Here is a 17,438-nt window from a genome sequence, read left to right as displayed (position 1 = left end):
TATATTCACGATAACATCTAGGGCTGAACGTCGTCGGCCAATTTTAATGAAAATGAAAAGTAGTTTGAAGATATTCTCTTCAATCAGTTAAAATTTGAGGGAAAATATATAATAGCAAATAAATATGGAAATAATAATTGGGGGTGCCAAAAATAAGGTTACTCAGTGGCCCACTGATATATTTGTCCAATACAAAGTAAATGTAATTCAACTTTCTTTTTATATCTGTTAGAAAAAGAATGAACTCATAAAAAGGTAAATAAGTAAGCAAGTAAATAAGTAAGTAGGTAAGTAAGTAAGTAGGTAAGTAAGTAAGTAAGTAGGTAAGTAAGTAAGTAGGTAAGTAAGTAAGTAGGTAAGTAAGTAAGTAAGTAAGTAAGTATGTAAGTAAGGGGGTGTTGCAAGAATTTGCAATCAATTGCAAATATTCTGTTCCAATTTTGCAAGTAAAATATCGATTTAAACCACAGCAAATCAGATTACACTCCATGTTTCAAGGAGGAAATTAGCAAGTAAGTGCAAGACAATCAATTGCAAGACATACACTTCATTTAGGGACCAAAATTCGGCTTGCCATTGATCACAAGTTTCTTGCAACACCCCATAAGTAAGTAGATAAGTGAGAAAATAAATAAATATATAATAAATGTACAATAAAATAAACTGCACATACACAAGATGCAAAGGCAAAGTCAATAGGTAAAGCTGATTTTTAAGAAATTAGAGAAAAACAAAAGTTTATTAAAAAAAAATGGATTCATGTGATCGATGGCAATGACAGGGAATGGAGAGGGAGGGGCAACCAGAAGAAAGTGATCTGAGCAAATATTCATATTGCCTCTTCATCAAAAGTCTGGACCTTGATGAAACAGATTAAGCACAAAACAAACCATTATAGCTCGATTTCTGCAATATATACATACTTGAAACTTGCAAAACGGATGTCAATTAGAACTTAAATGTCACTGATTAAGAGGTTTATCTGATGAATATATGGGCAAATGATGGGAGTAAAGTTACTCTCATCTTTATAATGCAATGATCACTACTAATGTATACAGAATGAAATATGAACATCCGCTACACAGTTTTTTTTTCATTGTATTTTTTTGACACTCGTTTTAAAGATACCATCTTCTAGACATCCACACGTTCCAAATGTCACCAGCTTCATTTATCAGTGTATACAATCAGCAAGATTTTATATACTACCCCCACTACTAACCTACCTCCTTTGCAATGATCCAAAATTTATTTGAAGAAAAAGTTTACAAAGATGTCTAAAAAATATTAAGCTACATCGTTTTAAAGAAATATCAGCAAGGTGTTCCTGGGTTTAGTAAGAGAATATGAGAATTCTGGACCTACTTTGCACATTACCCAGCAGGAGTAATTCCTTGCATGCACTGAGCACCGGTGATGGTGGCTCAAGCTAAAGCCGAGGTAATAAAAGTAGTGCTTTGTATTCTCTGGCAAAAAACGTTTTATAAATATAGCTATTATTATCATTATTATTATGGTGTCGGTCTAGAGAGATGGAGCGAAGCGAGTGACCAAAAGTCATAACCTTTTTTTAGTACTATACTACTACTATTTCTACTATTACTACTACTACTACTACTACATTTACTACTACTACTATACAACTACGACTGCCATACTACTACTACTACTATAGTACTACTATACTTCTACTACTACTACTACTACTACTACTACAACTACTACTACCATACTACTACTACTATACTACTACTACTAATACTTCTTCTACCACTACTATTACTTCTACTGCTGCTGCATTATTAATACTACTACTATTTCGACTCCTACATCACAGAAATATGATTATCATTACTAAACCAGTTACTCATTTATCTTTAGTTCATTAAATTCTGGACCTATTTTGCACATTATGGCGTCGGTCTAGAGAGATGGAGCGAAGCGAGTGAGCAAAAGTCATAACCTTTTTTTAGTACTATACTACTACTACTACACCTATTATTACTACTACTACTACTACTACTACTACTACTACCACTACTACTACAACTACTACTACCATACTACTACTACTGCTGCTGCTGCTTCTGCTACTACTACAACTACTACTACTACTACCATACTTATGCTGCTACTACTACTTCTACTACTTCTACTACTATACTACTACTACTACTAATACTTCTTCTACCACTACTATTACTTCTACTGCTGCTGCATTATTAATACTAGTACTTTTTCGACTCCTACATCACAGAAATATGATTATCATTACTACACCAGTTACTCATTTATCTTTAGTTCATTAAATTCTGGACCTATTTTGCACATTATGGCGTCGGTCTAGAGAGATGGAGCGAAGCGAGTGAGCAAAAATCATAACATTTTTTTAGTACTATACTACTACTACACCTATTACTACTACTACTACTACTACTACCACTACTACTACCATACTACTAATACCATACTACTACTACTGCTGCTTCTGCTACTACTACTACTACAACTACTACTACCATACTTATGCTGCTGCTGCTACTACTACTTCTACTACTACTACTTCTACTACTACTACTACTACTACTTCTACCACGACTATTACTTCTACTGCTGATGCATTATTAATACTACTACTATTTCGACTCCTACATCACAGAAATATGATTATCATTACTAAACCAGTTACCGGTACTCATTTATCTTTAGGTCATTTAATAGAGATTTCATTTTGAATAGGTGTTAATTGAAGAGACGACCGTGGGAAAAAATGTAATAGATTTATCATGTTCCACTCACCTGAAATGACTCAAGGAAGTCGTAGATTTGTTCTAAACTTCAATCTTAAATGGGTGGACTTCCTGCCTGATGGGTAGAAAGAAATCTCTCACGACAAAACACAGATGGGTGTCATTATCTTCAGGCACCATCCAATCACAAGCTACTTCTGAAAAGTTGCATGCAACTTACGTTCTCACTTGGGAAGCTCGCGCGTTTGGCAACAGAAAGGAAAGCAGAGCGATATCCGACAGATGATTTCCTAAACCAAGGTGTCTTAAAGCATGCATAAAGCCATGAGGTTTCAGATATTCATGCTTTTTGATGGCAGGTAACCTATGCAGAAAATATTCACACTTTCATTTCCTCAGGAACTAATGTGCTTGTCGTGATGCTTCAAGAGCTCTGACTGACTAACTTCTGCACCAAGCAGGCCACCAAGTACTCACCGTCTCTGGCAGCACGCCCTGAGACGCAGGGGCAGTCTGAGCACAGATTGTTACATAAGCCGACTTCTATCAATAACCACTCACTCCTAAATCTCTACCAGCAATCTGTATTCAACCCTGGTTTGGAGGCCTTACAATCAAGCCTAGTGCATTGTCTCCTCCCCCACCTTATGAATCTATAACCCTTACAGAGCGAGAGAGAGAAGTAAAATATTGATCCTTGAGGGCCATATGGCCCGTTTCACATCGTGCAGTCTTAAGGACACTCCAACACACACCTTACATTTGTGCCATATTGATAATTCCTCTTCTTTTGTTTGAAGAGGATAATAATACACAATCTTACAGCGCCATTCCAATCAATACCTCTAGCATGCAAGCTGTTTTGTCTATACGTAGTAACATTGAGGCATACAATGCCAAGATATTTCTTTGTGTGTAGTTCAAGTATTTTGTATAGGAATTCATACTGGGCTTGACTGCATATAGCTGGATATAGAAATGATTTCAAACTGAAAGTACAAGTTGAAATTTGGACTCATTCAGCTTAATATGACTAAATATTTTCATATCATACCATATCATGGATTAAGATCATAACTATTGAAAATTTACAACAGGATAAATAAAATTTTTGATTTTTTCACTGAAAATAGACTTTCCCCAAGCTGTAACTGAGATGTACCCAAGGTGCCCATTTCATAAGAATTAACAACTCTTGAAACTTTGTCAAAGTTACAGCAGCTGTAACTCTTTATGAAAACTGACCTGAGCTTTTGTACAAAGAAACCCTGTAAATGTTTTTTAACTTTTCTAACATAAAAGGCACTAATGACTACAATATACTCGAGCACAAATATGCAACTGAAATATAATAGAAGAGTTGATACATTGAATGAAATACCCGACGAATAAATCTTGAAATGATTTAGGATGGTAAATAGAAATGAATGCACAGATGTTCGATTCAACCCTCATTTACATTTTAATCACCTTGAAGAGATTCTAAATACCTCGACAGAGAGAGAGAGAGAGAGAGACACTCTTTACTGAAATCAATACTTACTGATTTGTACTATGGGTCTAATTGCCAATACCCTGAACAACAAGTAGAGTACAGAATATTGCCATCCTTTGCCTGCACCTAAAGACAAAAGAAAAGAAAGAGATCTTTGAATTTCGATCAAATAAAATTTGCTGAAATGAAATGATACTGAACTGAGCAAAAAGGAGAATAATTCCTTATATACTGCAGTAAGAAAATAGATAATGGCTTATAGCAATATATGAGCCTATTTAACTGTAAATGCTGAATCAGATATACACCTTCAAGAATCTTGCTATATAGATTCATATCGGGCTAGTGCTAGCAGCTGCGGGAACGGGGAGCTTCGACCCGCCCGGCAATCTATTGCTCCTTGATTGCTGCTCCAACCTGCTTAGTAGTTCATGATGGACGCCCAAAATGGAACAAGACGGCACAAACTTGAGGGTCTCCGGAATGGGAATTTTTTTTTAAAAAATTCATGGCTTTGTGAATTGGTGATGCTCTGGAACGAAAATTTAGGCTGAAAACGGGGGTCTCAACCACAGCACAAATGTATCATACATTTATACTAAGTGCCCTCATCCAATGATATCTTCAAATGGAATCCTTGATTTTAATTGGCTCATGAGCAGTTACCATGGTAGTTACTCTATGATGGCAAAGTTAACATAAGAGTAACTTTTATCCAACATGCCCCAGAACTGTAACAGTTTCACATTCGTAGTACGATACAGGTAATCTTGAAACTACTTTCTTGAAAGCACAGTACATGCTAATAAATCAAGGTACGGTTCCAAGGCTGTTTTAAGAACGATGACCCTGAAAGAAAACATGTTTGCATACAAAGATGCAGGTACATGCAAATCTAGTATGCTCCTTCAAACTAAAAAAGAATAAATCAGAAAAAAAAACAGTTTGTGAGTTGAGTTAATTGTTTCTACACCGAAGTCTTATCATTTGTCAAAACAGACTGGATTAGAAATTATGTACAGCATGTACTGAAAGGAATATGGGGTGTAAAATCAAATTAGTCATTTACTTCCAACAAAGGAGTCAGCAAACAGTGACATAAAGAATTACAAAAAAATATATGTGAAGTTTTCAGGCCTCAACAATCAAACTAAGTGTAAATGAGGGTCTATGGTTATTTCTGATACGTTAAAAAAAAAAATATTAATATACAGTCATTTGATTGCAGCATAAACACATGTTTTTCCTAGAACTTACCCTAGATTATAACATGGTATAAGGTATATGTTTACTAACAACCTTCTCAATGTGTACAGCAGGATATTAGGGGTGGATCCAGGACTAAAATGAGGGAAGAAGAAAGGGGGGGGGGAGCAAAATATTCTTCTTGGAAAAAACCCCACAAACACACAACTACCCCGAAAATTGGAAGACATTACTTAAAATTAGTCTTCAAAAAAAAAAGGGATTAGAAAGGCAAAAATATAAAGGCAAAAAATTGTCTTTTATTTAAAAAGTTGCCAATTTTCCATTATCACTTCAAATTGGAGGATTACCCCTGGATCCAGAAGTGGATGAAATGGACATTTCTAGGGGCAGGAAAGGAAAACGTTTTATTTCCTTCTCACGGTGTTTTCTAGTCACCAGCAATAGTATATAATATTCAACTACGAGAAGGTTCATCAATTACCAGTAAGATTAACTATAAGTGTGCTGCATAACTAAGCTGAATATACATTACATCTTATGTTCTGCATACAGCTGCTTGAGAAAGCGCAGGGTAAGAGAGATCTTGTACACACATACACACACGCAACCAACACTTTTACATAAGAGGTCAGAAACACATCTTGACTTTTTTTTCAGTTGTTTTTTGACTTTTTCCAGTGCTCATGCACTCAATCATAACTCTAATCTCTAGACAGAAGTTTTTGAAATAATGACCTATTCAATTATACTGGTCTATTGTAACATTAGACCTACATGTAGTTGATATGTTCAAGAGTTTTTATTCAAAATGATAATAGTTTTGTAAGTAAATGGTCAGACACAAATCTATAGCCTCTCAGTTCTGATAACAGGAATACCTAACTAATATTCTAGAGTGTATTCTAACTCATACAATTTCTTTCTCCCAGCTTTTCATTGGCTGAATCTCATATCCGTTTTCTTGCGTGCCAATTAAACTTTCTTGGACTTTGGTTGAACTTCTCTTTAAAGGCTGCTATGTCGAACATTCTGGTAAATCCAGATCAATATCCTGCCTGTACAGACCAATCACAAGCATTGAACTATATTAGCTATGCTGATTATACCAGGAGTCCATTAGACCAGGTTTAAAAATCAATAGTAGGGTAAGACAATTCCACGACAGCTGTCCCCCGGTTTGACACTCTTGAACCATCCCCTCCAGAATGCTCACGACGACCCCAAAAAAAATTCAATAATTTTTTGGAAGCAGATTCTCTAATGATGTTGCACTCTATTAAAGTATTAGTATCTTCATTGATTACTTGCACTCGTACGACCGACAAAAGTAGTTTTATAATATATGCTCTAAGTTAGAGCTGGTATCATAGCTGAGATGATAATTTTGTGGAAGATTTAGCATAACATCATTCTTCAGGCACCGAGTACACCCCTAAACATCATTGATAAATTATCTGAAATGAATTCTTGAATAAACAGAGAAAAACCAAGAAAGTAGAATGCTAAATATGCATCAAAACTGGAGGTAAAATACTAGAGTTATATAATTGTCAGTATTTGCTTATTTTGACGAGAGTGATATGCACCTCGTATGAGCAGTATACTCATCTCGGCATGAACTGTTCACATCAAAATATAGTAATATAATTTAAATCTATGATTATGTTAATGACATATATCATTTATCTATGTGGGAAAAAATATATACCTGAAAATTCTGATTTCTTTCTTTTTTGGGGGGATACATTGTACACTGTAAGATCTCAACTTTTTTTACACTGGAGAGAAAGGAACTATATTGAGAAGGAAGTGAAAGTCTTGGAGTTTGTGCAGATATGTGAATATATTAGTGATTTTTTTCCCTCTTATCTGATGCTATACTTTTGTTCTCCAAGTGTAGAATAAGAAATTGCACGACAAAGGTCAATGCTACATTCAAAAGAGAAAGTGAAACATGTTTTATTTTATTTGCTTTCTTTAGGGAGACTAATGAAGCAATTAGCATTTTGTTTACAGTTGGAGAAATGAAATCAAATGAAGCAGAATCAAGAAAGAAAATAAACGGAAACATGCATTCGTGTCAATATGCATGCTACAGAAACTCCACTAACTTGAATAAGACAAGTGTTGTGTGTGGTATACTTTTAAAAGTGCACCACTCAGGCACCTTAATATGAATAACTTCACAAAAAAAATGACAAGAATTTTATTTAGCTGATTAACTTCTACTGCACTTTAGACTCAGCACTAAAGGAATAGAAAATGCACAAGAAGAAAAAATGAAACCGATTATCACAGACACAGTGTCCATTTCTATTCCATCATTATATAAACTGAACTTTTGTTCAATGCTAAAAAGGTCAAATTCTATTCAATATGGTTAACTTAATGATGGAATGGAAATGTAAAAATTGTATTTGTTCATACAAACTGACTAATCTATTTCTAAAAACAAGAATTTCAAAAGGAACATGCACCAATGAAAGGAAGAAAGGAAAACAGAATGTTGCAAAGTTAAAGGAAAATGAAACCTTTGAAAAAAGATAGCTTGTGTGAATACAGAAAAATCAAAGAAACAGATCAACAAAAGTTTGAGAAAAATCAAATAATGAGAAAGTTATGAGCATTTGAATATTGTGATCACTAATGCTATGGAGATCCTCACATCGGCAATGCAACAAAGATGTGTGATGTCACTTGTGAACAACTCTCCCCATTACCTCAGTATATATTTCACTAAAACTGCCTCTTTTATCACATCTATCAGTAGATCATGTGTTCTTTCTATAGGAGAGCATGTAATAGAGATTTAAAAAATACATCATGGATAAAGAGTTTGTATCACCATAAGAAAAAGCAAAATGAGACATTTGGGGGGTATTTTATAGTCCAACATAGGGAAAGTTGTGACATCACACATCCTTGTCGCATTGCCCATAGGAGGATTTCCATGGCATTAGTGATTGCAATATTGACATGCTCATAACTTTCTCATTAGTTGTCCGATTTTTCTCAAACTTTCTTTGTTCTAATCATTTCATTTTTCTGTTTTGGCACAAGCCTACTTGTTCCAAAGGTTTCATTCCCCTTTACAAATAGGTTTTTCATTAATTCACTTTTCTGTTTGGGTTCTAAATCAACATTATCAAGCACATCATCTTCAACTCTCTCTCTCTCTCTCTCTCCATCCATCCATCTTACCCACTCTTCCTCCCTTCACTCATCCCTATCTCCTATCTCTCTCTCTCTCTCTCTGAAACACACAGACAATAATGTATAAATGAATAGACTTTCGTTCTTTTCTATTCATCTCTCTCCTCCAGGCTCCATCTCCCATCTCTTTCATCTTCACTCCATGCATACACCCTAAAGGCCTGGTCACACCGCCCGAGCGTTGAAGGAGCCTGGTCGTGGAGCGAAGTGAGAGAGGGTCCGAATTTCGCTCACAAAATTGGGGAAAAAATCAACAACAAAAAATTCGAAATCGAAAATGGTGAACGGTAGCGAGCGGTGATGATTTTTTTTCTCTCCGCTCCACGACCGCTCCAACAATGCTCGGGCGGTGTGACCAGGCCTTAAGTAAAACTCCTTTTTAATAATTACCATAGCGTATCTTATTTTGTTTATTTTTCAGGAAACTTTATAGAAGGAAGGAAACAAACGGGGAATGAGTGTATGTGCTGTCAGGTAAAGTATGACTGGTTATGATTCATGGCAAGGCTCCCTGACCTTACACTCCCTGTCCCCTCATGTCAACCAGCCCCCACCTTGATTGTAAGTAACAATCTTAACCAACTCCCTGACCCCTTTCACATCTTCACTTCATTCAAGAAAGTTACCTCGGAACAGCTGTAGGGAGTCCTCACACCTGACACTCCTCCACAAGAAACAATCAATTCTAAGATGACACACTCTAAAACCATCTCCCCCCTCTTCCACAGATGGCGAATTCACAGAGAACACCCCTCCCATTTTTTCTTCTAGCTAGTCAATTATAAAATAATTCAATAATGTTGTCAAAATAGGATAAGGTTAAGAACCATGCGAAAATAGAGTAGTCTGCAACAATAAAATCTATTTAAAGTAGAAACAAATCATCTATCGTGCTTGAAGGTAGTATAATTTCTAGCCCCTCCTTGTACAGCTCAATGAATAATGATTACACATGTTAACTATATTGACCAAACTTGAGTAAATCATTACATTAGTTACAGAGACTCACACCTATTCTTAGCAGTCTGACATTTATCACTCATTGAAGTTGAACTTCTGCTGCAGCAATATTGTGCATCTGTTGACTAACAATTGAATTGATATTCATACATGCATTGATTTTTCATCGTTTAAAATTAAAATAAATGCCTTTCCAAATTTTCTTTAAGTACAATATGTTAATGGTTGAATTATGCAATTTTGTTTGTCATCAGTATCCATACTGGCATAGACCATAGATACTTATAGTAAAGCACATTTCTCTGAAGGTCAACAATACATTTCAAAAAAATAATCACAGTTTGGTAATTTAAAATGTCAGATAATATAATATTATAAATTATTAGCTACATTTTCAACAAAATAAAGATTTATGTGAATCATAAAGTGCAAGATAAAATATTGGCAATTTTTATTTGGTTTATAAACAGATTGAGCACAATAATTCTCATAAAGAAATATGATAATCACAACATATGATAAAGAACACTTTTCTCAATAATTTGAAAAAAATGTTTTATGTCATACTCTGACAAATACAATACCCTATTATTAGTTTTCTATACGACTAACCCTATTACCACAGACATAATACCTGTCTTGCAAAAGCCGTTGTTTTTTCATGGGGTTATGGGCACATAATAAATCTTTAAAAATGCATGATTAATTAAATTCATCTCTCCTTTTTAAAAATTTTGCTCCATCCCCAACCATCCTTCCATCTCTTCGGATTTGATATTACAACTTCAAACAGAGGTAAGATAATGAAAGACCCAAATAATTCTCTTACAATTACCCTTGGACAATGTAACGAAAGAGGCACTTCCTTTACTTCAGTCTCAAGCAATCAAAGTAATATATATTGCCATTCTTTCTCTCTTTGTTGCATCTTGGTATAGATGAATCAAAACAAGGAATTGGGTCAGTATAGTTATCATCATACGCTATACAGCTCACTTACATCCACACCAACCAATCCATCACATAATTTAACAAAGTCAGGTAGTCTATGCTTCAGACATCAATTTTTTTAACATTGATTCTTTGCAAATTGTAATAAAGGCTATAAGTGTTGAAGGCGTTTATATATATGCATTGAAAATGATATCATATAAGAAAGTCTTGGACTTGGGCATTGTTTATGCTTCTTAAAAAGCAGAATTTTTGTGCATTACATGCTTTTGATAATATCTCGTTACTAATGGCAATGATATACTATGAATTGTAACTTGTGCCTGTACAGATGTATCCAGCAGGTCATGATGAATAAATAATTCTTTATTATTATACTACATTCTTACTTCTGCTGTCTTTGAGCGTCTGATACTCCATCCGAAAACATAATACCCTCATTTCTTATGCCCTTGAACGGTAGACTGTTCATTTTGGATTTTCGCAATTGTTGAGACTACAGACTTCAAGGAGGAAACGCTACTGTTGCATGAAATGCAACAATGGATGGTGAATACATGAATAGCAAAGTGGAAAATTATATAAAAGGCATTCATTTATGATAGCTGCAGGAAGAGACATGGTGTGAGGAAATGCAGGTTTGAGAAGCTGATAATAACTGTGTTGGCATAAATTGGTTTATGCATGTGGAGAGAGTCCAAAGAATTGGAGAAGGGGGGAGGGGTAAAAGGGAGAAGGGAGGGGGAGGAGGAAAGAGGAACAGGACAAGAAGAAGAGAGGAGGGGGGGGGGGTTGAAGGGGGATAGAAAGGGGTCAGGAGAAAGCGAGTAGCAATACAATCATCCAACTTCTAAGCCATTGCTGGGACAAGGGTCATTATTAAAATGAAAAATTGTAAAGCAGAAAATTATATGAAGGCTTTTATTTAAGATAGCAGCAAAAAGAGAAAGGATGTGAGGAAATGCTGGTCTGAGAAGCTGATGATAAATGTGTTGCCATAAATTGGTTAATACATCTGAAGGAAGGTAGAATCAAATGAGCCAAAAGCTAACTTAAAAAATGAAGAAAAGGGACGAGAAAAAAAGAACTTAATAACCAGGGGTGTGACAGGCCCAGGTCAGTGGGGGGGAGGGGAAAGAGCCAAAAATTTCACAGTCACATCATGATATGAACAGGCAGAGGCGTTATGAGGCAAACATTTTGAGGGGGCTACATATAGCGTATCGGGCAAAATTTCTTTAACAAAAACAAGCGAGCGAGCAAAAATGTCAACCCTTTGAAATGAGTCACACAGTTACAACAAGAATTTAGATTTGTCAGATTAATGAAAGCAATGTATTACTATTACGTATTTTTAGGCATTCATAATGTAATACCCTTTTAAACCCTTTAACTGCCAAGTTAAAAACACCAAAGATAAGAATAATTGGGGGGGGGATCTGGCTCGTCTCCCCCCTTTTTGAGAGTCATAATTAAAATGTATGCCATTTTTATCTAAGTGTGCCCCCCTCCCATTTAGAACCAAGGACCTCTTTTTTTTGCTTTCCAAAACTTTGGAAATGTTTGAACTATAATTATGATTATATATACTAACAATCTTTATATACTTGGGGATTAGCCCTAAAAGAAATTTATCCATTCCTTTACAATAAAATGAAGAAAAAACATATATTCGGTTATAGCAAATTAACAATGCCATGAATGATATATTACAAAGAAACAAACAAATGTGGTGATCTGCACAAAGGGTTGAATGTAGATCTTTGAATAGAAAAAAAAACACTTCATGTAGGGATGTGTAAAATATATTAAATAAAAAGTGTAAAATCTACTGTCCAATATTATACAGATATTGACTGATGGGGTGTGTAATATAACATTTTTTGGACTGCCGGATTTATACTTTCCCAAGGGGTTATATTTTCCTGAAGCGCGCAGCGCTGAGGGAAAATATGATCATGAGAGAAAATATTAATCGTTTAGGTGGTCCAAAGATTTTTTTTTTTACACATCCCATCAGTCAATATTTGTTATATTAGATATCTTTTAATGATATAAAGATAGGCCTAAAGATGTGTGCAGCCTGTTGTTTATGATAGTCACAGTGATTGATAATTTTATATTTGGAGTTCATATAGTCCAGTAATATTGTATGATAGAACGTTCACTATTTATTATAGCGAATCGTACAATATGCCTACTTAGATTGTTGTACGCGTGCAAATGGGAGGCTGAAAGTCAAACATTCGTATTGTTGCATATGCACCATCCAAAATGTACCATCCATTAGGTACCTTGCATGGGTCAGGAATAGGTGACATCACTATAAAAATTAAGATTCAACACATTGCATGTGCTCAGTAAATGCAGACGCGCAGGGCTTACTGGCTATAATGCGCATTGCCATTGATCGATATTCTCCCCATTCATTTACTACAGGTTTTACCCTCCAAAAATTGAAAGTTTATATTGTACATATGTACAATATATTTTTTTAAGGGAGGTCATGTGGTACCAATCTAGCCAATCACAGCTCATATTTTACTACCACTATTCACTATATTGTTGTTGTTTGTATTGGGCCTGTTTCACGCCCTAGTAGTCTCCTCAGTAGACACTTGGTGTTGAGAACTCAAAGGTAGAAAAACTACTCGGTAATTGCTTTATTGGCAAGTTAGGTGGCTAGATGTTAGTGCTGGTGGATAAGACAAATACTATCACACACAGGGGCATCGATCCATTTTTCAAATGGGGGGGGGATCATGAATCAATGTTTCAAAGGCGCTCGATCAAACAAAACAAACAAACCCACCCACACATAAGCCTATATATATATACATACATAAATATAAATACATATATAAAAGTATAATATATATATATATATATATACATGTATATATGACTCATGAGAAAGAGGCTCATATCTCACCAACAATTTAATGCGAGCGCGAAGTTTTTTAGTATACTGTCTTGAAAATATATCACACTACACAAATAATGCGAGTGCAGAGAGCAAGCTTAAATTTCTTTATATTCTGACCTGAAAGCTTGATATTCTAAGCATTTTTGGTACCATTGATTAAGAGGGGTATCTAAAAGAACAATAGATGCGAGCGTGAGCTGAAAATTTTGGTATTTCGATCTGAAAAAAATGACAGTTAAATATACGTTTTTAATAAAAGAACAAGATATATATCCAAAATAAGATTATTGCAAATCGAAGCAGAATTTCTTTTGAGGTTAAGAACTGAAAACGGGACATTCTATTCACCTATTTAATCGTGAAAAGTATGGGTTTTTGCTCAAGAAATCATACAAGTGCGAAGCGCAAGCTGAAAATTTTTACATTCTAATTGGAAAAGCAGACATTTTGAGCACGATTTCAAATAAAGAACGAGTTGTGTATCTCAATCTCGCTTGCTGATTTCTGTGTAGCATTACAATCTTATTTTATTTTTGCACATGCGGAATTATTAGGGGGGGGGGGGCAAAACGATGTTCGCCCCCCCAATATATTCATTGGTGGGGCGATCTGCCCCCCCCAGGATCGACGCCTCTGACCACCAATGCTCTAATAATAGATTGCATTTGCTTGTGAAGCCCATATATTAAATTATAGGGGCATTTGTACTCTTTTCACTCTTTATTGTCTTTTTCCATCATATTTTTTTCATTTCTTGACAAATTTTAGCATCTTCGACATTAAATGCCCCCATACTTTTGTCTACTCAATATTTCTTAAATTTTCATTTTTAATCTTATTCTTTGATTTACATTTTTCCCAAAATAACTTTTTCTGGAGGCATGTCCTAAATTCATCTTCCTTTTAACATTGAGAAACTAGATTATTTGTTTTTGTATAGATGGGGGGGGGGCTTGATCTATTAAGTTCCATGACCCCCCACCCCCCCTCAAAAAAAAAGAAGAAAAGAAAAAACCATACAAATAAAAGGGGGAAAAAATGAAACTTCTAGTTCTACAGGAGTAAGAATAAACCTTCTCAATAGTACTAAAGTAAGGGGCTATGCATTGTAAAATTCTTTCACAAAATTTAATTTCAATTTCTAACAGGATCAGCAATATCTTCGTTCACTTTGCCCCCCCCCCCAAAAAAAAAAAGAATGTAAGCACTTTAAAATTACACTGGCCTCGCTCTCAATTTTTTTTTTGCTCATTTCATTTTCATCAAGACCAAGCGCTAAGTCATGCTGTCACTGTTAGATCTATACCAGCTCTGACTCCGAGAGTTCATAGAATGAGTCGGATGACACTATAGTGACTGAGTCTGTCTCATACTGTCAGGGAGCCGTTCATATCAACTCATTAAACTAGTAGTAGATAAGATAGTCTAAGTAACTGATGAGTAAGTTTAAAAAGAACATTCTTATGTATCACTAGCACTTTAATAGACTATACATTAGAAATTAAGCAAAAAGTGACCACTGGATAAGCATTTAATCGCTTCGCCCCTGCCCTTCTTCTGAATTCCTGGGCCATGACATTTCATTACATTCTAGGCATTTATACGGTCATGGGCATCGCGGTCCGGGCATCAGGAGCCGAAACGTGGTCGTGAGCAGTGTGGCCGCGCCGCCGCTGAAGCCCCGTCTGCGAGCAGCAGCTGTATCTCGGTCACGAAAAAGGATGTCTGCTGCATTATATTTTTGGCATTAATATTAGCTTTCTTAAATTATCTGCTTTCTTACTAGACATCCGGTTTCTCAGAATTCCATCTCCTTGGTCTTACATGTTCATCCATTATGACGATATATGAAAACAATACTCAGAGTCCGAGTCAGACAAAAAAAATAAGGTTAGGGAATGTTACGGCACCACGACCAGTTGAATGAAATCTTAAAATTTTGATTAATGCAATAACGTACAGTATTGCACGATAGAGATATGTCCACGATCGCCGAGGAAATAGTCTTAAGCCAGAATTTTTGTATGATGAGCTACGTATACTAACTAGTATTATATGCAGCTATCAAAATCGAAGTATAAAAACACCTAATTTAAAGACTACAACCAAATTGACGAAATGGATTCATTCACTAAAAATAAATTTAGAGGATAAATACACTTCTTTTTCCTCTTAATTTATCTTTTTTCTATATTTAAAAATATTTTTTTGGTATGAATAATTTATTTTATTACTAAAATGATTCATTTGATTTATTAAAAGATAAAATTCTACTAAAGTAAATTATCGGTGTCTGATTGGCAACTTTAACCTATTGAAATGGCGATGCTGTCAGCTAATCTACTGAGGAAAATTCCTCAATTTCATCTAAGAGGAGTTTCTTCTACACTAGAAAAGGTAAATGTAGAAAAAATAATTATTTCCTCCTTAGAAATATTCCGTTCCTTCTGTTTTCAATTCATATATCTTGTGATATTTTACTGTAAACATGCGATGAGATGACGGATGTGATATTGAAATTGATCAAGTTTTGTGTGTGCGTCCTGCGGGTTTGTGTAGCATTAATTTCTCTCGCAGCGGCAGTGCATGCATGCAAATTGCAGTGCAGCACCTAGTAGTACTAGATCTAGGTGACCTAGACAGGAATAACCGTCGTTTCTGGGGATTTATTCAACAATTTCTGACATTGTACTATCATCCCCATTCACCGATAGTAGAGACTAGAGTCTAAAGTGTTAGTGTGAGCTCGCATGTCTTATTTGCACGCCCTCCTTTTTGTCGATTGACTGTCCAGATTTCGATGTGCTTTTTTACATCGAATTTACACTCTTAAGGATTTATCATCTACAAGATATCAATTTATAATTTCTAATCAATGAAAAAATGTCAAAGATATAAAAAGGTATGAAAATCGTAGGCCTACTTTACCAATGTTTTCTTGCGACTTGGACGCCCGAATCCCAAAATAGCAGCCAAAATTACAAACGAACGGAGAGTGCATCGACAATTTACGAATGTGATATCGATATTGCTTTCGATGTTTATTATAATGCGATCTGCTCCACATGCGAGCTCAACTGCTAAGATCACAGGTAGCAGACAACATTTGATAAACGAGACATTAAGTACGATAATGACGTCATTCAAGATGGCAACTTGCTAGAAAAACCGTCAGCTCAGGTGAAAATGTCTTAGATGAAAGGTTTCTGGATCATCCAGAGGATTTTTATCAATAACTCCGGTCCAAGGTTTGCAAGTACTTAAATTTCCCTGATAATGGAAACCATGAAACTGTAAATTTTGCTTAAAAAACAGTTTTAAATCTCGACCTATAAAATATTAGTTCACTTATTGTACATTGGCTGTACGTATGGGCCTCCAAGCTCTTCGGACTATGTACATGTATTGGTGAGTGGAGCCAACATAGTTCAGCGGAACAACCAAAATACAGAGACTGAAGCTTTTGGTCTATGCAGCACCTAGACCAAAAGCTTCAGTCTCTGCATTTTGGTTGTTCAGCCAAGCAGAACTAGCCAGGAGACTTCTTGAGAGTACAATTCATTTACTAATGTAGGCTTACTCTCAATGAAGCCAGGTCTTCCTTCTCATTCACCTACCGCAAGTACGAAGGACGCCAAGGCAAAACCTGAAACTTTCACCCCTGAGATTTCTAGAAATTCTACTTTCCTTCTAAAAGATCTAGCCCTAAATCATGTACATGAGATAAAACTTCATTTCCGACATTTCTACGCTCTCGTTATTTTTTAACAAGAATTCATCAAAAAAATGAGAAAAATATTGTGAAAAGTCGGAAGAGACTTGCCCGATGTTTACGCCGCCATCTTGTTTCCTATTGTTCTTATCCTCTGGATATTGGTACTGTCTGATCTTCCTCAACATGTACCAAACAAATTTGATAAATTCAGCTTTG

General features: G+C 35.5%; 2 protein-coding genes across 3 annotated transcripts in view; one reads left to right on the top strand and one right to left on the bottom strand.

Moving 5' to 3' along the window:
• The window catches only part of LOC121418266 (prospero homeobox protein 1-like), a 62,323-nt gene extending 46,870 nt beyond the window's left edge, over positions 1–15,453 (bottom strand). The window contains exons 1-2 of one of the 2 annotated variants that reach the window (XM_041612040.1): positions 15,291–15,453; positions 4,297–4,374 (exon numbers count right to left, since the gene is read on the bottom strand). The gene's annotated coding sequence lies outside the window, so the exon portion shown is untranslated. Of the gene's footprint in view, positions 1–2,802; positions 3,391–4,296; positions 4,375–15,290 lie in introns of those variants that run through there. The other variant, XM_041612042.1, reaches the window with a different exon arrangement.
• A 333-nt stretch (positions 15,454–15,786) lies between these two features.
• Positions 15,787–17,438, top strand: part of LOC121418268 (dihydrolipoyllysine-residue succinyltransferase component of 2-oxoglutarate dehydrogenase complex, mitochondrial-like) — a 46,939-nt gene continuing 45,287 nt past the window's right edge. The window contains exon 1 of the mRNA XM_041612044.1: positions 15,787–15,904. Coding sequence (XP_041467978.1) covers positions 15,827–15,904 — 78 coding nt within the window. The 5' untranslated portion in view covers positions 15,787–15,826. The remainder of the gene's footprint in view (positions 15,905–17,438) is intronic.

Source organism: Lytechinus variegatus, chromosome 7 (assembly GCF_018143015.1).
Source record: "Lytechinus variegatus isolate NC3 chromosome 7, Lvar_3.0, whole genome shotgun sequence".
Lineage (NCBI taxonomy): Eukaryota > Metazoa > Echinodermata > Echinoidea > Temnopleuroida > Toxopneustidae > Lytechinus > Lytechinus variegatus.
Note: the sequence above shows the minus strand (reverse complement) of the source record. Positions and strands in the feature narration are given on the sequence as shown.